The 25931-nt window shown below is 37.7% G+C and overlaps 1 protein-coding gene across 1 annotated transcript in view; it reads left to right on the forward strand.

Annotated features, from left to right (window-relative positions):
• Nucleotides 1–25931, forward strand: part of BTBD8 (BTB domain containing 8) — a 114032-nt gene that overhangs the window by 7305 nt on the left and 80796 nt on the right. Inside the window, exons 2-3 of the mRNA XM_044238678.1 lie at nucleotides 495–692; nucleotides 22482–22717. Coding sequence (XP_044094613.1) covers nucleotides 495–692; nucleotides 22482–22717 — 434 coding nt within the window. The remainder of the gene's footprint in view (nucleotides 1–494; nucleotides 693–22481; nucleotides 22718–25931) is intronic.

Consider the following 25931-nt stretch of genomic DNA (forward strand, 5'->3'; position numbering starts at 1 on the left):
AAAATTTTTTTTGAAAAAATAGTCTTATTCTTATGAGTGGAGTTACCTTTGTTTTCACAATAAATTTTATTTTATTTTTTTTAAAGATCTTATTTATTTATTTGACGGACAGAGATCATAAGTAGGCAGAGAGGCAGGCGGGGTGGGGGGGGGCGGGGAGCAGGCTCCCCGCTGAGCAGAGAGCCTGCTGTGGGGCTTGATTGCAGGACCCTGAGACAATGACCTGAGAGGAAGGCAGAGGCTTAACCCACAGAGCCATCCAGGTGCCCCATTCACTATAAATTTTAGAAAATTAGATTCTAAGCCAGTATTAAGCAGTGTTCTTTGGAATGAACTGAGAACAAACTCATTTTCATATTAAGCTATTTTAATTTTGTGACTTACCTTTGTATTTTTAGTGTGTGCTATTTTGAAAAATTATCTTATAGAAATGGGTATATTATATATTTCTGAGTATCACTAATTAAATTCTGGTTCCTTTTTATTCATTACAGGCTCCTAAGGGAAGAAATCCATACAGATGTTACTTTCTCTGTAGGTAATACTTTGTTCAAAGCACACAAGGCAGTCCTTTTAGCAAGGGTTCCTGACTTCTATTTTCATACTGTTGGACAGACATCTGATAATTTAACAAATCATGAGTCTATTGCTGTGGAGAACTTTGAAGCTTCAGAATTTAGAACATTTTTACAGTAAGTGCTTTATCTTTTTTCTTTCATATTTAAATCTAATATATAACTCTTTATCTTTTCAACACATATGTATGTTTTTATTTCCTGTACTTTCATATCTGTTTTATAACCTAAAAAAATCCATTCATTTACATTCCAAATTATCTTTGTAATAGTAGAGGCTAAGTATGAGTATCAGAGTATTAAGGGCTTAGTACTGGGAAAGACTAAGTACTAATTTGAGATTGAGCATGAAAGAGGAGAAATAGTGTATTCTCCAGTAATTTGAATGAATTGCTTTGTGCCAAGGTTTTTTAACAGTGGCACTATTGACATTTTGGATTGGATAATTCTTTGTTGTGGGATCTGTGCTGTGCTGTGCATTTTAGGATGTTTAGCAACATCCCTCTCCTCTAGCTCTTAGATGCCAGTAGCATTCTTCCTGAGTTTCCCCACCTCCAGGTTGTGACAATCAATATGGCTGCCAGATGTTGCCAAATGTCCTCTTGGGAGTAGAATAAGCCTCTGCTGAGAACCATTGCTGTATACTGACTTCTGTATTATTGATACCCAAAAATCATTCGTATGCAAGAACCCTTGCTATATACTAACTTACTGACTTTCTTATTATTGGTATGCAAGACTTTAGATTATGTTTGTAAAAATATGAGATCATAACCTTTTATTCTTATGGCTTGCATATGGTCAGAATTTTTGAAAATAGAGCATCCATTGAACTCGTGAATTCACAAATTTTCATCACCGAATAATGGAAGATATCAGTTTAAATTAATCCCCATTCTAGTTGAATAGAATTTTATTTTAATCTCTTACTATTGTCTGCACATTTGTGTAATGATTTGACACTCATTTTTGCTAAATGTATCCAGAAGGAAAGTATTTTCTAATGTAGTTTCTCAAAATTGTACCTCTTTTAGACTTGTGACATTTAAGTAACATGGACTCTAAGGCTAGAATGCCTGAGTTCAAGTTCTCTGCTCTGCCATTTCATAGTTGTGTGCCTCAAACTTAATCATTCTGTGCCTGGAATTTCATCAGGTGTAAAATGCCTGGCATCTAATAAGCACCGTAGAAATTCACTAATTTTTTATGTTTGTAAATCTTGAAGTGTTTATTTGTATTTCATTTCAGTTTTTTAAATCCTGCCCTACCATAATTTCTTCCTTTTTTCCCAATACGTGGAAGTCAGTATTTTCCTAAATGATTATTTTAGTGGCTTTCTGTCATACCACCCAACATATACTCTTTTTTTTTTTTTTAAGATTTTATTTACTTGACAGAGAGAGAGAGATCACAAGTAGGCAGAGAGGCAGGCAGAGAGAGAGAGAGGGGAGGAAGCAGGCTCCCTGTGGAGCAGAGAGCCCAACGTGGGGCTCGATCCCAGGACCCTGGGATCATGACCTGAGCCGAAGGCAGAGGCTTTAACCCACTGAGCCACCCAGGTGCCCCCAACACATACTCTTATTCAGCAGGTGTTTGTTGTGCCCTGTTATGGGCAAGGCCCTGTGTAAAGGGGTGGGTATGTACTGGTTAGTGCCTCTTGATTTGAGTGCTTAATGATGAAAAGTAAATGTGGAACTAAGTTTTAAAGCCAATACTGGCTTTTTCAAAGTCGAATTTTGTATTTTTGTATTCTGGATTCTAAGTATTTTTTGATGCTAGTCTTTTAGTTATTTGCTGATGTACATTTTGCCTGTAATCTAAGTCATACTGACGTTAGTGCAGAAAATTATTTTTGGGTAATTAAATTTTAAGTGTATTTGTGTGATTGATTGATTTTTTAAAGATTTTATTTATTTATTTGACAGAGAGAGATCACAAGTAGGCAGAGAGGCAGGCAGAGAGAGAGGAGGAAGCAGGCTCTCTGCCAAGCAGAGTCCAATGTGGGACTCGATCCCAGGACCCTGATATCATGACCTGAGCCGAAGGCAGAGGCTTAACCCACTGAGCCACCCAGGCGCCCCTGTGTGATTTAGTTTATTTTTCTTCTTTTTATGCTCTGACATGCTTGAATGATCTGACTTCTTTATTATTTCAGAGTTTCTTCTATGAAACTCCTATATGCATAAATGGAAAATTATCTAACCTTGACTTACCCTGTGTATAAGAATAGTATGACATAATTTAAACAGATATTTTAAGTGCTATTTAAAAAATAATTATCATTCCCCAGTATAGATCATCAGCTCATCATTGAGTTCTATCAATTTTAAAATGTATACTTTTTTTTTCCTAGTTTGTTGCGTAGTGACATTGTTCTAAGGACCAGGGTCTATAGTCAAGCCATGCCTACCACTTCTAACTGTGTGAATATTGACTCATCACTTACTGTTAGCGTCCTTATCTGAAAAGTGGATATAATAACAGTGTTATTGTATCTCACGGTGTTATTTTGTGGGTTATGTGAGATGCTTATAAAGCACTTAGCACAGTGGTTTGGCATACAGTAAACACAGAATACATTTTATTTTATTTTGTTTATTTATTTATTAAAGATCTTATTTATTTATTTGACAGAGAGAGAGATCACAAGCAGGCACCCACTGAGCAGCGAGCCCGATGCGAGGCTCCATCCCAGGACCCTAAGATCATAACCTGAGTCGAAAGCAGAGGCTTAACCCACTAGGCCACCCAGGCGCCCTGGAATACATTTTATTAAGTGTTAATTAAAGTAGTAGGCCTATGGTAGGCTCTGTGAAATGATACATTTCTTGAATGTATATTTATTTTTATTTTATTTTCTTCTTTTTAAAAAATATTTTATTCTCAAGTAATGTCTACACCCGATGTGGGGCTCAAACAACCCCGAGATCAAGAATTGCATTCTCTGTTGAGCCAGCCAGGCACCCCTTGAGCGAATGCTTAGATGAAGATCCATAGGATATGTCAGATTTTTATATATCAGAGAAAGGAAGAAACTATCTCAATGTTTTCTTTTATTTATTGTCATGAAAAGTAATAGAAAAAAAATTAAGAAATAGCATGGTAGAGTGGAGGAGGCACTGGATTTGGCAACACGGCAGAGATATGCCTTTGGGCTGTGTATTATCTTGTTTTATGATTTCTGTGAGCCTCAGTTTTCTCATATTTAGAACAAGGAGGTTGGAGTAGATGGCTTTGTGCTTCATAGCACTTCACAGCCTCTATTTTAAGCACTTAATCACATTTTGTTTTATATTAAGTTAGTCATGTATGTCTGTGGTTATGTAAGCTCCTTGAAATGAGATCATCTCATTGATGTGAATGTCCTCAGTGGTATCTCTTGTAGTGTCTTGCACAGAGAAAGTGCTTGTGACATACCCCTTCTTTTTTTTAGCAGTGTATTGAAATTTCATCTATATAAAGTATAAGATTATAATGTAAAATATTGAGATTAATTTTTTCAGTGCAACTTCTGAAAAATAAATTTTTAAATTTTACTTATGAAATTCATTTCTTTATTGCACATCTTTTTCTTTAGATAACCAAAAAATTTTTTTGAAATATTGTTATATTGCTACTTATTACAGAGTCCTTTGGTATTATGCACTTGAGTTAGAGTGGGAAATACAGTCTGTGAAAAATTGTTTTATATATAGCAGCATCATATATGTTTCAAATGATTGACAATGGGAAATAGTTCTTGCTTCATGACCTTGTGATTAAAATTCAAAAATTCAACTTAGCATCATAAAAGTCTGATTTTCTAAGAAGACATACTCTGTCGTAGTTGTCAGAGTGTGTATGTGTGTGTGTGTGTGTGTAAAGAAAAGAGGAAAGACCTTTTTTCTTTAACTCTTCAATTATTTATTCCACAGTTTTTTTTTTTTTTAAAGAGGAATCACCTTTAAATTTACAACTTAACATCAATTACTGGGGGATGCTAAGATAACTTGTCAGTAAGGTATAAACACATAGAACAGCACAGAGCAAAAGATTGTGTTTCCTCTGCAGCTTTTTCAGTTAATGGTTATTTTCTCTCACATTTCTTATACTAGCAGGGTTGGAAGTGGGTGGGATAGGTGTTTTGTTGTATTCACTGTATTTAAGTATATTTTCTTATTTTCTGTATCATTGATACTCTGGCATCTGGAGCCTCACTGACTGGGCAGAGACTGCTCCTCCTAGGGTTGGGTAATTCATGTGAGCATACCAGGTAATCCTCAATCCATTCTAACACCTTGTCTTTCTGATTCTTATACTCTACAAGGCAGTATTCCTTGCCCTAATCTTCCCAGGGCCAAGTACTAGGCAACTAAAGACCATCCTCTTAGCCCAGAGCATCCCCCACCCACTCCCAGCCCCAATTATTACAACTGTCTATTATTAAGCTTCTTCAGCTGTTTACTTTGCCCCACTCACTCCTTTCCACAGAAAACACAATAAAGACTTCTGCGTTGTGCTTAGCTCTCCCTCCTCCTTCTTCCAGATCAATCCTATTGCTTCCCCATGTGGCCATTCCTGATGTGGTGTACCTCTTTCCCCTTGGGGACTATAAATGACAAACTGTCTTTTCAATGGCAGTCATTTCTTAATCACTTGGCCTCAGCATACCTGAATAAAACTAATTCCCAGGTGCATTTTAAAACATTTAAAAACCAATTGCTGCCTTCAGATATTTTTCCTCCATCTTCCTAAACTGGCTTTGAATCTCATCTTGCCAGTCTGTATCAGCAGTCAGTCATCTATAGCCCCTTCAGTCAGTCCTCCTCATTTTTTCTTTCTTTCTTTCTTACTTTTTAAAAAATACGTTAATTAAGTGATTTTTAATTTTAATTCTAGTATAGTTAATATATAGTATTGTATTAGTTTCAGGTGTACAATACACAGTGGTCATCATGATAAGTGTACTCTTAATCCCCTTCATCTGTTTCACCCATCCCCCTCACCTCCCCTCTGGTAGCCATCTGTTTGTTCTTTATAGTTAAGAGTCTGCTTTTTAGTTTCTCTTTTCTTCTTTGTTCATTTGTTTTGTTTCTTAAATCCCACAAATGAGTGAAATCATATGGTATTTGTCTTTCTCTGACTTATTTCCCTTAACATTATATCCTCTTGATCCACTCATGTTGTTGTAACTGGCAAGATTTCATTCTTTTTTATGACTCAGTATTTCATTGTGTATATATACTACACCTTCTTTATCCATTCATCTCTTTTTTTTTTTTTAAAGATTTTATTTATTTATTTGACAGAGAGAAATCACAAGTAGATGGAGAGGCAGGCAGAGAGAGAGAGAGAGGGAAGCAGACTCCCTGCTGAGCAGAGAGCCCGATGCAGGACTCGATCCCAGGACCCTGAGACCATGACCTGAGCCGAAGGCAGCGGCTTAACCCACTGAGCCACCCAGGCGCCCCTATCCATTCATCTCTTGATGGACACTTGGGTTGCTTCCATTTGGTGGTTATTGTTAAAGGTTTTATTTATTTGACTCAGAGATAGAGAGTACAAGTAGGCAGAGCAGCAGGCAGAGGGAGAGGGAGAGGAAGAAGCAGGCTCTCCGCTGAGCAGGTAGCCCAATATGGGGCTCGATCCCAGGATTCTGGGATCATGACCTGAGCTGAAGGCAACTGCTCAACTGACTGAGCCACCCAGGCACCCCCATAACTTGGTTATTGTAAATAATGCTGCAGTCAACATAGGGGTACATATAATCTTTCCCAATTATTGCTTTTGCTACAGTCAACATAGGGGTACATATAATAATTTTTTTTCCAGTAAGTGTTTTTGTATTCTTTGGATAAATACCCAGTAGTGGAATTACTGAGTCATATAGTAATTCTATTTTTAACTTTCTGAGGAACCTCCATGCTGTTGTCTACAGTGACTGCACCAGTTTGCATTCCTACCAATAGTGTGTGAGAGTTCCACCTTCTCCACATCCTTGCCAGTGCTTGTTTCTTATCTTCTAGCTATTCTGAGTGGTGTGGGGTGATATCTCATCATGGGTTTGATTTGCATTTCCCTGATGATGAGTCCGTTTGAACATCTTTTTATGTTTCTGTTGCTATCTGTCTGTATTTTTTGGAAAAATTCCTACTCAGGTCTTCTAACCATTTTTAAATGAGATTATTTGGGGGTTTTTTGGTGTGGAGTTATATAAGTTCTTTATATATTTTGGATACTGACCCTTTATTGGTTATGTCATTTACAAATATCTTCTTCCATTCACTGGATTGTCTTAGTTTCACTGACTGCTTCCTTGACTGTGCAGAAGCTTTTTATTTTGATATAGTCCCAGTAGTTTATTATTGCTTTTATTTCCCTTGCCTCAGGAGACATATCTAGAAAAATGTTGGTATGGTTGATGTCAGAGGTCTTACTGCCTGTACTCTCTTTTCAAGGATTTTAATGGTTTCAGGTCTCTCATTTAAGTCCTTAACTCATGTCGAGTTTATTTATATGTATAGTGTAGAAGGTGGTTGAGTTTCATTATTTTGCTTGTAATTTTCCCAACACCATTTGTTGAAAAGAATTTTCCCCATTGGATATTCTTGCCTCCTTTATCGGAGATTGGTTTACCATATAATCGTGGGTTTATTTCTGGGTTCTCTATCCTGTTTCACTAATCTATACCTATATTTTTATGCCAATACCATACTGTTTTGATTACTGTAGTTTTGTATTATATCTTGAAATCTGGGATTGTGGTATCTCCAGCTTTGTTTCTTTTTCAAGATTGTTTTGGCTATTCAGGATCTTTTGTGGTTCCATACAAATTTTAAGGTTGTTTGTTCTAGTTCTGTGAAAAATGCTATTGGTATTTTGATAGGGATTGCATTATGTAGATTGTTTTGGGTATTATAGACACTTAAAAAAAAGATTATTTATTTATTTATTTTAGAGAGGGCATGAGCAGGGGGAGGGGCAAAGAGAGAGGCGGAGGAAGAGGGAAAGAATACCAAGCAGACTCTGCGCTGAGTATGGACCCCGATTCTGGGCTCGATCTCCCAACCCTGGGATCATGACCTGAGCTAAAATGAAGAGTTGGTTGCTTAACTGACTGAGCCAACCCAGGAGCCCCTAGCAGTATAGACATTTTAACAATAGTTGTTCTTCCAATCCATGAGCATGGAATATATTTCCATTTCATTGTGTCATCTTCAGTTTCTCTCATCAATGTTTTATAGTTCTCAGAGTACAGGTCTTTCACCTCCTTGTTTAGTTTTATTCCTAAGTGTCTTATTATTTTTGATGTGATTGTAAATGGGATTGTTTTTTAATTTCTCTTTGTGTTGCTTCTTTATTAGTGTATAGAAATGCAATGGATTTCTTTACATTGATTTTGAATCCTGCGACTTTACTGAATTGATTTATCGGTTCTAGTAGTTTTTTGATGGAGTGCTTAGAATTTTCTGTATATAGTATCATGTCATCTGCCAATAGTGAAAGTTTTACTTCTTTACCAATTTGGAAGACTTTTATTTCTTCTTCCTCTATGATTACTGTGGCTAAGACTTCTAATACTGTGTTGAATAAAAGTGGTAAGAGTAGACATCCTTGTCTTGTTTCTGGATCTTAGTGGAAAGGCTCTCAGTTTTTTCTCACAGGATGATGTTAGCTCTGGGTTTTTCGTAAATGGCCTTTATTTTGTTGAGGTATGTTCCCTCTAAATCTACATTATTGAGGGTTTTTATTTTCGTGAGTGGATATTGTACTTTGTTAAGCGCTTTTTCTGTATCTTTTGGGATGATCATATGGTTTTTATTATTTCTCTTTTTGATGCGGTGTATCACATTGATTGTGCTGTGGATATTGAATCCTGGAAATAAATCCTACTTGATCATGGTGAGTGATTTTTTTTAATGGATTGTTGGATTTGATTTGCTAATACTTTGTTAAGGATTTTTGCATCTATATTCATCAGATGTATTGACCTGTAGTTTTCTTTTCTTTTATTTTTAGGTATCTTTATCTGGTATTGCTATCAGGGTAATGCTGGGCTCATGGAATGAATTCGGAAGCTGTCTTTCCTCTTTTATTTTTTGAGAAGAATAGGTTTTTGTTTTTGTTTTTTGTTTTTTGTTTTTTTTTTTTAGATTTTATTTATTTGAGAGAGAGAGAGAGAAAGCAAGCACAAGCAGTGCAAGTAGGAAAGAGAGAAGCAGACTCCCTGCTGAGGGAGCCCGATGCTGGGCTTGATCCCAGGACACTGAGATCAGGATCTGAGCCAAAGGCAGACACTTAATGGACTGAGCCACCTAGGTGCTGGTGAAGAATAGGTGTTAACTCTTTAAATGTTTGTTGGAATTCACCTGTGAAGCTGTCTGGTCTTAGACTTTTGTTTGTTGGGAGGTGTGTTTTTTTTTTGTTGTTGTTTTTTTTTTTTTTTTTTAAATTACTGATTTAATTTCATTGCTGGTGATTGGCCTGTTTGAATTTTCTATTTCTCCTGATTCAGTTTTGGGTGGTTATATATTTCTAGGAATTGATACATCTCTTCTAGGTTGTCTGGCTTATTGGCATATGATTTTTAGTAATATTCTCTTATAATCCTTTGTGTTTCTGTGGTGTTATTATTTCTCCTCTTTCTTTTTTTATGTTTATTTGTGTTCTTGCGCTCTCTCCTTTTTTATGAGTTTAAAGTTTATCAATTTTGTTGACCTTTTCAAAGTATCATCTCCTGGTTTCATGGATATATTCTATTGTTTTTTGGTTTCTATTTCACTTATTTCTGCTCTAATCTTTATTTCTTTCCTTCTGGCTTTATTTTGTTTTGTTTTTCTAGCTCCCTTTGGTGTTACATTAAGTTGTTTATTTGAGATTTTCACTGTTTTTGAGGTAGGCCTAAATTGCTGCAGTGTTGACCCTTAGGGCTTTTTTGCTGCATCCCAAAGATTTTGAACCACTGTTGTTTTCATTTTCTTTGTCTCCATGTATTTGTTTTCCCTCTTTGATTTCTGGGTTAACCCATTCATTGTTTTGTAACATGTTACTTAACCTCCATGTATGTGTGTTCTTTTCAGATTTTTTTCTTATGGTTGATTGCTAGTTCATAGCATTGTGATTAGAAAAGATTTATGGCATGGCTTTGATCTTTTTAAAGTTTGTTGAGATTTGTTATGTGGCCTAACATGTGATCTGTACTGGAGAGTGCTGTGTTTGCATTTGAAGAGAATTTGTAGGGGTGCTTCAGTGGGTTAAAGCCTCTGCCTTCAGCTCAGGCCCTAGGATCAAGGTCCTGAGATCGGGCCCCACATCGGGTTCTCTGCTTGGTGGGGAGCCTGCTTCCTCCTCTCTCTCTTTCTGCCTACTTGTGATCTCTGTAGGAAAAAAAAAAAACAAAACAACTTTGAAGAGAATTTGGATTCTCCTGTTTTAGGATGGAATGTTCTGATTCTATCTGTTAGATCCATCTGGTTCAATGTTTATTTGTGGATTCTGTTTGGATCATCTGCCCATTGATGTTAAGTGGAGTATTGAAGTTCTTTGTTATTATCGTATTACTATTGGTTACTTCCTTTATGTTTATTATTAACTGTGTTATATATTTGGGTGCTCCCATTTTGGGTGCATAAATATGTATAATTATTTTATATCTGCTTGTTGGATTGTTCCCTTTATGATTACATAGTGTCCTTCTCTGTCTCTTTGTTTTAAAGTCTATTTTGTCCAATGTAAGTATTGCTCCTGTGGCTTTCTTTTCACTACCATTTGCATGATGATTGTTTTTCCCTTAATTTCAATCTGTATGTGTCTTTAGTGTGAAATGAGTCTCTTGTAGGCAGCATATAGATGTTCCTGCTTTTTTATCTATTCTGTCACCCTGTGTCTTCTGATTGGAGCATTTAATGCATTTTCATTCTGTATAACTATTGAAAGATATGGACTTATTGCCATTTTGCTACTTCTAATGGTTGTTTTTGTAATTCTTCTCTTCCTTTCTTACTCTCTTCTCTTACAGTTTGCTGGCTTTCTTTAGCGATATACTTGAATTCCTTTCTCTTTATTTTTTGATATCTATTACTGGTTTTAGTTTGTGGTTATCATTAGGTTTATGTATGTTATCTTACACATATAGCAGTCTGTATTACATTGATGGTTCCTTAAGTTTGAACACATTCTTAACTCCCGTCCCCCTAGGCCTGCCACATTTTAGGTATATGGTGTCATATTTTACATCCTTCTATTTTAGGAATCCCTTGACTGATTTTAGTAGATAAACTTAATTTTACTGCTTTTGTATTCTGGACTTTTTTTTTTTAACAACTATTTGTGGTCTTTTCTTTCCACTGAAGGAGTTCCCTTTAAAAATTTTTTATAGAGCTGGTTTAGTGGTGATGAATTCCTTTAACATTTGTTTGTCTGGGAACTCTTGTTCTCTTCTTCATTTGTCAATGATAGCCTTGGTGGATAGAGTATTCTTGGCTGCAGATTTTTTTCCTTTTGGCACATTGAATATATCATGCCATTTTCTTCTGGTTTGCAAAATTTCTGCTGAAAAGTTTCTAGCCTTACTGGGTTTTCCCTTGTATGTAACTGTTTTCTTTTCTATTTCTGCTTTTAAAGTTCTTTATAACCACTTTTCACCATTTTAATGACTGTGTGTCTTGGTGTGGACCTCCATGGGTTGATTTTATTGGGTACTGTCTTTGCCTCCTGGATCTGGATTTCTGTTTCCTTCCCTCGATTCAGTAAGTTTTCAGGCATTATTTTTTCAGATAAATTTTCTGCTCCCTTTTCTGTCTCTTCTTTTTTGGATCCCTGTAATGGAAATGTTATTATATTTGGTGGTGTCACAGCAAATGTTACTATATTTGGTGGTGTTGCAGGGTTCCTGTAGTCTGTTTTGATTCTTTTATTAACTATTTTTCTCTCTCCTTTTTAGCTTGATTGCTTTCCATTACTCTGGCCTCCAAGTTGCTCATCCATTTTTTTTTGCTTCCTCTAGTCTGCTATTTATTCTCTCTAGTGTATTTTTAATTTCAGTTACTGAGTTCTTCATCTGTAATTGGTTCTTTTCCATATTTACTCTGTCTTTGTTAAGTGTCTCACTGAGGTCCTCCACTCTTTCCTCAAGTCCAGTGAATATCTTCATGACAATTACTGTAAATCCTCTATCAGACATATAAATATGTCTATCAGACATATTAATCTCCATTTTGTTTAGGTGTCCTGCTGTGATTTTGTCCTGTTCTTTCATGTGTATATATTCTCCTATCTCTTCATTTTATCTAACTCTCTGTATCTGTTTCTATGTGTTAGGAAAGTCAGCTATGTCTTCTCCTCATGAAAGTAGTGGTCATATAAAGAAGAGGTCTTATAGTGTCCTATTGTGCTGTGTCTCCTGTTCACCAGAGCCTGGCTCTTCAGAGATATCTTTTATATGTGGTGAATGTACCCTAGTGTTGTTGCCAAACCACATTTACCTTCAGTCTAGTTGTCTGCAATGGCTCTCTTTGCTTGTTGTGAGCAGGATTTGGTCCCTTTGTTATTAGTGGGCCTGTCTGGGGCTTCCTTGGGCTTAACTGAGTCAGACCAGCCATTTGCCAGAGATGCAATCACATGGAACCACAGGGGTTTCCCCCATGTTGTCTCCTGAGAAGCTTTCCTTGGTGGGTGGGCCTGGAGTGAAACCGGATGTCTGTCCCCAGCCCACTGCTAGGGCTGCATTTAGGATTGGTGTGTGTTGTTAATTTCCTGTCTCCTAGGGCAGGAGTCACATTGAAGTTCTGATGGCTTCTGTCAGTGGCTTGCACACTGCCAGAATTATGGCACTGCTTTGGATGGGCTTCAGCCAAGGATGTATTCAATGGGGCAGGTCTGCATCAGATTGAGGGATGGGTGTGAGCAGGTCTGTGTCAGTCAGTTGTGGGTAGGGGTCTGCAGTCCCTGGGGAAAAGTCCTGCCGAGGCTGTGATGCAGAGGGCATTTCTGCAGGAGAATGAGGGTGTGGAGCATGCTTTAGCATATACATGGAGAGTGTACATGCTCTGCTTATTCCTGCAGGTGCCTTTATATCTAGGCATTAGTGTTGGGGAGGGAAATGGTCCTGAGTAGCTGTTTGTTCTTGGAGAAGTTCCCTAAGATCCCTGCTTCTCCAGCACACACTCTTGAGATTAGTAAATAAATCCCCTTCCCATATACCTTAGATGCACAATCTCCTGCTTTTATGCTGTATTTCTCCTGGCTGTTTGTTGTGCTTGCTCTTTAAAGAAGGGGGCTTCTGGCTATCCCAGAGCTCTGCCTACTGATTTTTTAAGGTTCCAGATGTTAAGCCCCACTGATTGTTAAGTACATATGGTTTTCAAAGCCAAATGTAACAGGTATCATCTTTCCCATGTGGCTACCCCATGGCCAGTGTCTGATCCTCTTCACACCCATGGCATCCCTCTCTCCCACAGACAGTCCCAAGGGCCGTTGGCTCCTGACAGCATCTCTGCCCTTCCTGCCCTTTTTGATGGGCCTCTTCTGTACATCTAGCTGTGGAGAGTCTGTTCTACCAGTCTTCACTTTGTTTCCTTGGTTATTACACAGATGTGGGTGTTATCTAATTGTATCCATGGGAGGCATGTGCTCAGTTGCTCTTGAATGAACTCTTGGTAATTAAAATTGCAACGTAGGTCATGTTTCCAGTACCATGGTCTCTTGGTTCCTTTAATTCTTGTCTTCCAGTAATCTAGTTCTCCGTGCTACCTCACTACCATGTCAAATCCTAAATCATGTCATTATCAATAACGGCAATCCTCCGTAATCTTGATTCCATACATTTCAGCTTCTAACTTGTACTTCCCATCTCTCCACCTCACTCTTTTAAAACTCCCAAATCTAATAACTTACTGATACTCATCAGGACCTGCAATGACTCTTACCACAGTTTTATTGTCTTTGATCCTCTTATGTCCTTATTTCTATCCTTACTTAGTTTTAATATTTTTATCTGTCATTATATCACTTCCTTTACATACAGCATCTTTTCCCTTGTCCCCTCTGAATTTATCTAATATGCACAGCAAAGCCCCAACCTTAAATCCAACTGTTTAACTACGTCACTCCTGCATCCACACAATTAAATGGCAGGAGAAAACACGTGTTATTTGATCTCACTTTATTTTTTTTTTAATTTTTAATTTTTTAAATTTCTTTTTAGTGTAACAGAATTCATTGTTTATGCACCACACCCAGTGCTCCATGCAATACATGCCCTCCATAATACTCACCACCAGGCTCACCTAACCTCCCACCCCCCCACCCCTTCAGAACCCTCAGATTGTTTTTCAGAGTCCATAGTCTCTCATGGTTCATCTCCCCCTCCAATTTCCCTCAACTCCCTTCTCTTCTCCCATCTCCCCAAGTCCTCTGTGTTATTTCTTATGTTCCACAAATAAGTGAAACCATATGATAATTGACCCTCTCTGCTTAACTTAACTTCACTCAGCATAATCTCTTCCAGTCCCATCCATGTTGATAAAAAAGTTAGGTATTCATCCTTTCTGATGGAGGCATAATACTCCATACTGTATATGGACCACATCTTCCTTATCCATTTATCTGTTGAAGGGCATCTTGGTTCTTTCCACAGTTTGGTGACTGTGGCCATTGCTGCTATGAACATTGGGGTACAGATGGCCCTTCTTTTAACTACATCTGTATCTTTAGGGTAAATATCCAGTAGTGCAATTTCAGGGTCATAGGGAAGCTCTATTTTTAATTTCTTAAGGAATCTCCACACTGTTCTCCAAATTGGCTGCACGAACTTGCATTCCCACCAACAGAGTAAGAGGGTTCCCCTGTCTCCATATTCTCTCCAACACTTGTTGTTAACTGTCTTGTTGATTTTGGCCATTCTAACTTGTGTAAGGTGGTATCTCAATGTGGTTTTGATTTGAATCTCCCTGATGGCTAGTGATGATGAACATTTTTTCATGTGTCTGATAGCCATTTGTATGTCTTCATTGGAGAAGTGTCTGTTCATGTCTTCTGCCCATTTTTTGACACGATTATCTGTTCTGTGTGTGTTGAGTTTGAGAAGTTCTTTATAGATCCTGCATATCAGCCTTTTGTCTGTACTGTCATTTGCAAATATCTTCTCCCATTCCGTGGGTTGCCTCTTTGTTTTGTTGACTATTTCCTTTGCTGTGCAGAAGCTTTTAATCTTGATGAAGTCCCAAAGGTTCATTTTCACTTTTGTTTCCTTTGCCTTGGAGACTTATCTTGAAAGAAGTTGCTGTGGCTGATACCGAAGAGGTAACTGCCTATGTTCTCCTCTGTGATTCTGATGGATTCCTGTCTCACGTTGAGATCTTTTATCCATTTCGAGTTTATCTTTGTTTATGGTGTAAGAGAATGGTCGAGTTTCATTCTTCTACATGTAGCTGTCCAATTTTCCCAGCACCATTTTTTGAAGAGACTGTCTTTTTTCCGCTGTATATTTTTTCCTGTTTTGTCGAAGATTATTTGACCATAGAGTTGAGGGTCCATATCTGGGCTCTCTACTCTGTTCCACTGGTCTATGTGTCTGTTTTTATGCCAGTACCATGCTGTCTTGGTGATCACAGCTTTGTAGTAAAGCTTGAAATTAGGCAACGTGATGCTTCCAGTTTTGTTTTTCTTTTTCAACATTTCCTTAGCAATTCGGGGTCTCTTCTGATTCCATACAAATTTTAGGATTATTTGCTCCAGCTCTTTGAAAAATACCAGTGGAATTTTGATCGGAATGGCATGAAAAGTATAGATTGCTCTAGGTAGTATAGACATTTTAACAATGTTTGTTCTTCCATGGATCTCACTTTAAATCATGGCCATGAACCTCAACTAGGCACTTAGGGCTGTCAGTCATACTGTATGCAGTCATACATTATTTCCCTAGTCCCATTTGCTCTCCTTCTCTCCTAGATAAATTCACATCTTCTTTTTGTTGAACCTTTAGCTGTTCTTACCCCATCTTCATTCTCACTTGATGACCTTTCCTTATATTTATCTGAGAAAATCAAAGCAATTGGAACTTTCACAAACTGTTCCCACATCTATTCATTTATTGCATTTACACCATATGGTTTGTCTTTTCCCCTGTAACTATTGATGAACTGTCAGTGCTTCTAAAACCATTCCCTCCACTAAAGCCATTTCACCCTATCTCTTTTCTTCTATCGAGGGACATTGCTCCAGCACTTTTCACTTTCCCGAAAGAAGTTTCTTTTTTTTTCTTTTGGATCTTCTCATTGGTATATAAACATGAAATTTTATTCCCATTTTAAAAATAACAAAAGTCATTCCTGACCTCATTTGCCTTCCATCTAATATTCTACCAGCTAGTACTCTAATGCTCCACACCCTTTTATATTAAAGCTCAAGAGTTATCTATTACACTGTCTCCAGTTCCTCTCCTTCTATTCTCAGTCTTTTAAAAAACTGAGATATAATTCACACACCTTAAAATTCACCCTTCTAAATTGTATAATTCAGTCATTTTTAGTATATTTGCAGTGTTTTGCAACTACCAACATGACCAGTCCCCAATTCTAGAATATTTTCACCATCTTAAAAAGAAGTTTCATGCCCCCAGCAGTCACTTCCCACTCTCTCCTCCCCCAGTTCCTGGCAACCAATAATCTAATTTTTGTTTTTATGGTTTTGCCCATTCTGGGCATTTCATATAAATAGAATCATGTACTATATGTCCTTTTATGTCCTGCTTTTTAAACTTAGTGTGATATTTTCAAGGTTCATTGATATTGTAGTGTTTATCAGTTCTTCATTTGTTTTCATGGCCAAATATTTCATTGTATGATGGATAGAGAGTCATCATGGCCATCCTCAGGTTTGATGATTTGTTAGGAGTCTAAGACTTAGCATATAGTCATATTCTGGGCTGTGATTTACTACAAAAAAAAAAAATAAAGAGAAAACGCATGTGAAGTGAAGTCAATAGGAAACTAGGCGCAAACTTCCAAGAGTCTTTTCCAGTGGAGTCACACAGGACATGCTTAATTCTCCTAGTAATGATCTATGACAACACTTCTGAAATGTTGCCAACCGGGGGAGCTCAGGTTGGGGGAACCAGGTGGTGGATATTAGAGAGGGCACGGATTGCATGGAGCACTGGGTGTGGTGCAAAAATAATGAATATTGTTATGCTGAAAATAATAAATAAATAAATAAATAAATAAATAAAGTTATTCTGTAAACTCAAAAAAATAAAAAAAAATAAAATAAAAAAAAAAAAGCTCAGTGCCCAGGGTTTTTACCAGGTGCTTGTCATGTAGGCACCATGTGTCTATTGTGCATCCATATTCCAGACCCCTGGAAGGAAAGCAGGTGTTAAGCATAAACCATATTATTTGTATAACTCTTTGTATAAATAGTTTAGGTACAATGAGCCATGCTTGTCATTTATAGAATGCCAGGAACACTCCCGAAATCATTTTCCCAGATACCAGCCAAGGGCCAACCTTATAATTAAGTCTTTTAAAAGATAGTAGTCAGGGCTGCTATGTTAAATCTTCTGTGCATATGGATATACCATATTTCGTTTATCCATTCATCAGCTGATAGACATTTGGGTTGTTTTGACTTTTTGGCAGTTATGGATCATTCTACTGTGAACATTCATGTACTGATTTTTTTGGGAACATATGTTTTCCTTTCCCGTGTCTTATATACCTAGAAGTGAAATTTCTGGGTCATGTGGTAAACTTTTGAGGAAATGTCAGATTCTTTCTAAAAAGGCTGTACCATTTTACATTCCTACCAGCATGTATGAGGATTCCAATTGCTCTACATTCTTGACAACACTTGTTATTATCTGTCATTTTGATTATAGTCACCATAGTGGGTGTGAAGTGATATCTCATTGTGATTTTGATTTGTATTTCTCTGATGGCTATTGATGTTGAATATCTTTTTATGTGCATATTGGCTATTATATATCTTCTTTGGTAAACTCTATTCACATTCTTTGCCCATTTTAAGTTGGGCATTTGTCTTTATATTATTAAATTGTTTATATTTTTAAATTCTTTATATATTTGATATTCTGTACATAGTCTCTATAAATGAATTTTATTCTGGGGCTCCTAGGAGGCTCAGTGGGTTAAGAGTCTGCCTTTGGCTGAGGTCATGATCACAGGGGCCTGGGATTGAGCCCTGCATTGGGCTCCCTGCTCCATGGGGATTCTGCTTCTCTCTCTACCCTGACCCCTGCTCATGTTCTCTCTTGTGTATCTGCATGCGCTTTTTGTCTCTCTCTCAAGTAAATAAAATCATTTTTAAAAAAGAATTTTGTGGGCACCTGAGTGGCTCAGGTCATGATTTCAGAGTCCTGGGATCGAGTTCTGCATCGGGCTCTCTGCTTGGCAGGGTTCCTGTTTCCTCTCTCTCTCTCTGCCTGCCTCTCTGCCTACTTGTGCTTTCTCTCTGTCAAATAAATAAATAAAATCTTAAAAAAAAAAGAATTTTGTTCTGTGTAAAGGATTTTAAAATTCTTTATATGTTCTAGATATAAGTTTCTTTATCAGGTATGTAATTTGCAAACAGTTTCTACCATTCTGTGGGTTGTCTTTTAACTTTCTTCATAGTGTCTTTGAAAGTACAAAAGTTTATGATTTCTATGATTTTCACTTTTTTTTTTTTTTTTGTTACTTGTACTTTTGGTGTTATGTGTAAAAAACCATTGCCTAATCCAAGGTAATGAAGATTTATACTCATGTATACTTTTTTAGTTCTTACATTTAGATCTTTCACCTATACTGAATTAATTTTTGTATGTATTATGAGGCTATTATCCAGCTTTGTTCTTTTTATTTGGATATCCAGTTGTCTCAGCATCGTCTTTTGAAGAGACTGTTCTTTTCCCATTGGATTGTCTGGACACCTGTAAAGGAAAAACATTACTGTGTGTTTACTTTTAAAGATTTTATTTATTTATTTATTTATTTGACAGAGAGAAATCTCAAGTAGGCAGAGAGGCAGGCAGAGAGAGAGAGAGGGAAGCAGGCTCCCTGCCGAGCAGAGCCCGATGCGGGACTCGATCCCAGGACCCTGAGATCATGACCCGAGCTGAAGGCAGCGGCTTAACCCACTGAGCCACCCAGGCGCCCCTGTGTGTTTACTTTTAATACTCTACTCATAGAATAACTCACTTCTGTCCCTTCTGGTTACCAAATGTGTGGGAGTTTTCCTCCATACCAAGTAATTCTCTGAGGTTCTCCAGATACCAGCTGGGTGTTCTACCCATTTAATTCAATTCTGACACTACCTGGAGGTATTATTAGATCCCACAGGTTAAGGGTTCAGTCCCATAAGACTGCCCCAAACCCTTTTCAGATGCCAGTTGCAAGTCCAGGGTATTCCCTGTGCTTCTGCCCAAAAGCTGTGAATTGAATGTTCCCATGACTCCTTTCTCAGGTTCAGTTAATTTGTTAGAACACAGATCTCACAGAACTCAGGAAAAGATATTACTTACTAGATTGCTGATTTACTATACAAGGATGTAACTTAAGGACAGCCAGATTGTGGGGGAGGGTGCCCTGGTTGGTCAGTTGATTGGGCAACTGCCTTCAACTCAGGTCATGATCTTGGAGTCCTGGAATCAAGTACCACGTCAGGCTCCCCGCTTAGTGGGGCATCTGCTTCACCCTCTGACCTCTCCCCTCACACACTCTATCTCTCTCTTATTCTCTCTCTCTCTCAAATAAATAAAATCTTAAAAACAAAAACAAAAACAAAAACAGCCAGATTGAAGAGATGGAAAGGGTGAGTATGGGAGAGGGGTGGGGAGCTCCCATGCACTTTCTGGATACACAACTCTCCCAGCTCCTCCATATGTTCCCCAACCCAGAGGTTCACTGAATTTCATCCTTTAACATTTTTATGGAGGCTTTAATATGTAGGCATGGTGGATGAAATCATTGGCCATTGATAATTAATTCAAACTCTTGCCAACCAGCCCCTGTCCTTGGGAACTTTCCAAATGTCATCTAGCTCATTAATGTAAACTCTGCTGTGGTTCAAAGGGCTTGTTATGGATAAGAAAAGCCATCCATTCCACTTCTAGCCCTCTGGTGCTATTTTAGGAACTGGGAACAAAGCTAAGTATTATAGCAAAAATGTCTCTATAACTCTTGCATGGGAAATTACAAGGGTTTTAGGAGATATGTGCCAGGAACAGTGGACAAAGACCAAATATATATTTCATGTTATAAATCACAATATCACAACACTGTTGTCCAATGCCTGTATATGTAGTTGTAGACACTTAGTTCTCTTCCACTAATCTATGTTTATCCTCGTGCCAGTACCATATAGTACAGATGACTATAGATTTGTAGGAAGTTTAGAATTTGGGAAGTGTGAATCCTCCATCTTTGTTCTTTGTCAAGGTTGTTTTGACCACTCTGGGTGCTTGTATTTTGGTTTGAATTTGAGGACTGACTTTTTGGTTTCTGCAGCAAAGTAGTTGAGTTTTGATAGATACTGCATTGAATCAAATCTGTAGAGCAATTCAGAGAGTATTGCTATCTTAACACTCTTAAATCATCTAAATGTGTTTGCCTTTATAAAATTGCTTTCAGCTTTGTTTTTTATAGCTTTTGAATATACAAGTCTTAAGCTTTTTTTAAAAAAAATATTTATTTATTTGATAGACAGAGGTCACAAGTAGGCAGATAGGCCAGGGGTGGGGGGCACGGGGGAGCAGGCTCCCTGCTGAACAGAGAGCCCGATGCGGGGCTCGATTCCAGGGATCACGACTTGAGCCAAACGCAGAGGCTTTAACCCACTGAGCCACCCAGGTGCCCCAAGTCTTACACTTTTTGTGAAATATATTCTTAAGTATTTTATTTTTTTGATGTTACTGTAAATAGTACTATTTTCTAATCTTGTTTTAGACTGCTGATTTCTAGTATTTAGAAATACAGTTGATTTCTGCATATTGATCCTGTATCCTGCAACCCTGTAGAACTTGTGTAACAAATGGGTTTTGGGTTGGATTTCCAGGGATTTCTATATACGAGTTTGTTACTTGTAAATAGAGATAGCTTTGCTTATTCCTTTCCAGTCCAGATGCCTTTTATTTCTGTTTCTTGCCTAATCCCTGGCTAGAGCCTTCAGTTAAACATTGAATAGAAGTAATGAGAATAGGCAGGCATCCTTTCTGATCTTAAAAGGAAAGTTTTCCATCTTGTACCATTAAATATGATGTTAGCTGTGGGTTTTTCATAGATGTTCTTTATCAGGTTGAGGGCATTCCTTCTATTCCAAGTTTGTTGAGTGTTTCTTCCTGACAGGTTGTTGGATTTTTTTTTTTTTTTTTAAGATTTTATTTATTTATTTATTTATTTGACAGAGAGAGATCACAAGTAGGCATAGAGGCAGACAGAGAGAGAGAGAGAGAGAGAGAGAGGAGGAAGCAGGCTCCCTGCCAAGCAGAGAGCCCGACGTGGGACTTGATCCCAGGACCCCAAGATCATGACCTGAGCCGAAGGCAGCAGCTTAACGCACTGAGCCACCCAGGTGCCCAGGTGTTGGATTTTGTTAAATTCTTTTTCTGCATCTATTGAGGTGATCGTGTATTTTTTCTCCTGTTGATATGCTGACTTAGTCCTGCTAAGAGAACTAAACTGACAAGGTTTTATGATGTCTTTGGGCTGCTCTAAAAAAAAATACTACAGACTGGGTGGCTTATAAATAACATTGGTTTCTCACAGTTCTGAGGGTGGAAGTCCAAGACCAGAGTGCCAGCATGGTAGGTTTTGATGAAGACCCTGTTCAGGGCTGTAGATGGCTGACTTCTCACTGTGTCCTCACATGGTAGAAGGAGGTGAGCACTCTTTTTGGAGTCTCTTTTATAAGGGCACTAATCCCATTTGTGAGGGCTTCGCCTAAGTTACCTCTCAAAGGCCTCACCTCCTACCAAATATCACACTGGGCATTAGGTTTCAACATACAAATTTTGAGGTTCTGCAGACATGCAGACATTAGCATGTGATGTATAACATTGATTTTTGTTTGTTTAGCTACCCTTGAATTCCTGAGATAAAACCCAGTTGGTTATGGTTTATAATTCTTTTTACATGTTGCTAGATTCAGTTTGCTGTTACTTTGCTAAGGAGTTTTTTCATCTATATTAATAAGGAATATTAGTCCATGGTTTTCTTTTTTTTTGGTGTCTTTATTTGCTTTTGTATCAGAATAATAATGGCCTCAGAATGAGTTAGGAAGTGTTCCTGCTTTCTGTTTTTGGAAAAGTTTGTGAAGGATTGGTGTTATTCCTTTAAGCATTTGGTAGGTTCACCAGTGAAGCCTCCTGGTCCTGGATTTATTTTGGGGTAAGTTTTTACTGCTAATTCAATATCTGTGGTTTGTATAGGTCTGCTCAGATACTCTTTCTCCTTAAGTCAGGTTTGGTAGTGTGTGTCTTTCTAGGAATTGTCCATTTTATCTAGGTTATCTAGTTTGATGGCCTTGTATATATTCCTTTCTAACATTAAAATATTTCATAGACTACTTTTAAAATGTTCTGCTATTTGAGATATTTTTCCAGTTACTTCATATACAAATGGTTTTAAAATTATGTAGTTGAGGTGTGCCTGGGTGACTCAGTGGGTTAATCCTCTGCCTTCGGCTCAGGTCATGATCTCAGGGTCCTGGGATCGAGCCCTCCATTGGGCTCTCTGTTCAGCGGAGAGCCTGCTTCCCCCTCTTTCTCTGCCTCCCTCTCTGCCTACTTGTGATCTTTCTCTCTGTGTCAAATAAGTAAATAAAATCTTAAAAAAATAAAATTATGTAGTTGTATTATATGGAAGCAGAGCTTGGAAAACTAGCTTTGAAGAAACACCACCATTATTTTCATTAATATCTTACATTTTCTTTTAGGATTGTATATTCATCAAATAGAAACCTAAAAAACTATGAAGAAGAAATTCTTAGGAAAAAGATAGTAGAGAGGAGAGTACCAGAAAAGAAACATGACTTCAGTTGTGAAAAGTATACTGATAATGATGGAAGATCATCTGTAGAGTTCTTAGATAAAAAGTCATCTCCTTGTTCTCTTCTGAAGCATGCAGTTCCTGAGGATATCAGTGATGGAGAGGACAATTTAATTTCCACTGGTAAGGCAGTTTTTTGGTGGATTTTTATAAAATTTTAATGCCATGAAAGGAACTATTCTGATACAATTGGAGAAGAACATTCTTCAAAAATCAATTCTACTGATTTCTTTTTATAGGTAAATGAAATAAAAGTAAATGAAAGTAAATGTAATAAAACTAAGTGAAAGTAAATTTTTTATGGGTAAGTGAAAGTAATACTATAGCCAACTCCTAGTTTTCCCAAATAATTGGAGATGGGGTTATTATGAATAAATTCACAATTCTCCTCTTAAGCCTCCACATGTCATCATCATCCTTATTCTAGTCCACACCAATAAAAACTTTAGCAGACTATAGATTCAGTTCTGTTATAACACAATATATGTATTACTTAAAAACAACATGCAGTAGAAAGACAACTATCATGTGATCTCCCTGATATGAGGAAGTGGTGATGCAACATGGGTTAAGGGGGTAGGAGAAGAATAAATGAAACAGGATGGGATCGGGAGGGAGACAAACCATAAGTGACTCTTAATCTCTCAAAACAAACTGAGGGTTGCTGAGGGGAGGGGGGTTGGGAGAAAGGGGGTGGGGTTATGGACATTGGGGAGGGTATGTGCTATGGTGAGTGTTGTGAAGTATGTAAACCTGGCGATTCACAGACCTGTACCCCTGGGGATAAACATATTATATGTTTATAAAAAATTTAAAAAAAAAAACAACATGCAGCATAAAAACCACCATTATTTTTTGTCATGACACAAAAAAATTACTGACAATTTTGTTGTGATACATTTTAAAAAGATAAGAATCTAATAAAAATGGTCTGATTTTACACATTGAATTGCTAAGAAATACATAAATACTACAATAAATATGGTAGTTGACCTTGAAAAGAACTCCAATTTGCTTATTGAAGATAGTGTCAGAAGGGTTGCAGCAGCTGGTGCAACCACTCTGGAAAACAGCATGGAGGTTCCTCAAAAAGTTGAAAATAGAGCTACCCTATGACCCAGCAATCACACTAGACCCTTCTGAAGGGGCACATGCACCCAAATGTTTATAGCAGCAGTGTCCACAATTGCCAAACTATGGAAAGGACCTAGATGTCCATGAACAGGTGAATGGATAAGGAAGAGGTGGTATATATATACGATGGAATACTATGCAGCCATCAAAAGAAATGAAATTTTGCCATTTGTGATGACATGGATGGAACTAGAGGGTATTATGCTTAGCGAAATAAGTCAATCAGAGAAAGACAATTATCATATGATCTCCCTGATATGAGGAAGATGAGATGGAACATGTGGGGTTTGGCAGGTAGGAAAAGAATAAATGAAACAAGATGGGATCAGGAGGGAGACAAACCATAAGTGACTCTTAATTTCACAAAATAAACTGAGGGTTGCCGGGGGTGGGGAGAAGGGAGAAGGTGGTGGGGTTATGGACATTGGGGAAGGTCTGTGCTATGGTGAGTTCTATGAAGTGTATAAACCTGGTGATTCACAGACCTGTACCCCTGGGGCTAATAATACATTATATGTATTATGTATTAAAAAAAAAAAGAAGGGTTGCAGCTTGTGAACTGTTGTGAATTGGCAGAAGGAGGATGTTAAGGACACAGGAATAAATATAGATATAAGTATAGATGATATAGATAGAGATACAGTAATAGTAGATATTCTAGCAGGAGACTCAAGATCTCTGGTTTAATTATTATTTATAGAGCATCGTAGTACAAGTTCCCAACCCACAGTCCCCACAAAGTTCTGTGGTGAGGGCCTGAAGTTACCCTGCATGTGAAGTGGTAATGCACCATAAGAGAGGAATACTGAAATTAGGAGATTTTCATAGGCTACTGGCAGATCTGATAGAAATAGAGAGAGGGAAATAGGGTGGGAGGGAAGGGGTCTTTACTTTGGAATGTAAATAAATCTTCCCTGGTAAAGGGAGAGGAAGGTAGCTTCAACACCCTGGAGTACAAAGAAATGGTTTTGAGGGGAAGAAAATCTGTAAATCTTTCTGGAACCTCACAGTATTTCTAGCCTCCAAGACATGTTTGTTCTTTTTCATTCTTTATCCAAGTTTTCCAATTCTCTGCCCAGAAAGTATGCTCTGCCTCATACAGAAACACAAAAATTTTCATAGAAAATGGTCTCCTGGGGCGTCTGGGTGGCTCAGTGGGTTAAGCCGCTGCCTTCGGCTCAGGTCATGATCTCAGGGTCCTGGGATCGAGTCCCGCATCGGGCTCTCTGCTCAGCAGGGAGCCTGCTTCCTCCTCTCTCTCTCTCTCTCTGCCTGCCTCTCTGCCTACTTGTGATCTCTCTCTGTCAAATAAATAAAAAATAAAATATTTAAAAAAAAAAAAAAGAAAGAAAATGGTCTCCTAACAGTTGGTTATGTAAAATCAGATGGAAATTTATAACACCAGATATGGAGGATTTAGGTTGTAACATGCAGTTAACCGAGGTATCTGATAGATGTTTAAGATGTTTGTGTATGTTTTATTTATTCTTACATGGCTCCATTCAGCTGGGTGTAGTTTTTTGCAGTGACCTATTGTTTCTTGTGAATAAGCTGCAAGGAAGTGAAATGCACATAAGTAGATGAAAATTTCACATCATGTTCAGATTGTTCCCTAAAATATCAGTTGTGTTAGATCAAACTGATATTTTCAAAACAAGCATTGTAGCACAATTGAATGTATATGAAAGTATCTGTTAATTAAAAGATTTTATTACTGATATTTAGTACAACAATAATAATAATAACCAAACTGATTTAAACTGATTTAGTAACTAAACTGATTTAGAACCCTTGTTGTATGTGTGTTAACATCTAACTATGGTGAATGTGTCTCTTCTAGGGTTTGAGGTAGATACAGTCATATAGTCTATCTCATTTAGTCTCAGACAACTCTGAGAAATAAGTGGCTGTAGGCTGATTTTTATAGATGAGAACTCTAAGGAGGGTATAAGGGACTTTCTCAAGGCCACACAGATATAGCAGTTGGCCGAGCTGATATTTAGTATTCATTTTTCCTGTCTCTTGTCTAGAGTTCTGCCGCAGCCCCACAGCAGCCCATTTAAAGTGGCCAAACATGTTGCAGATGTACGTGAAAAGACCTCATTTACCCCTCAACTCCTTGTTTTTTAACTACTTTCTCCTTTCCCCTTTGGAAGACCCACATGTTTACCAATTTAAGCAGACACTTGTTGTCCGGATTTTA

Source organism: Neovison vison, chromosome 2, assembly GCF_020171115.1.
Source record: "Neovison vison isolate M4711 chromosome 2, ASM_NN_V1, whole genome shotgun sequence".
In the NCBI taxonomy this organism is placed as follows: Eukaryota; Metazoa; Chordata; class Mammalia; order Carnivora; family Mustelidae; genus Neogale; species Neogale vison.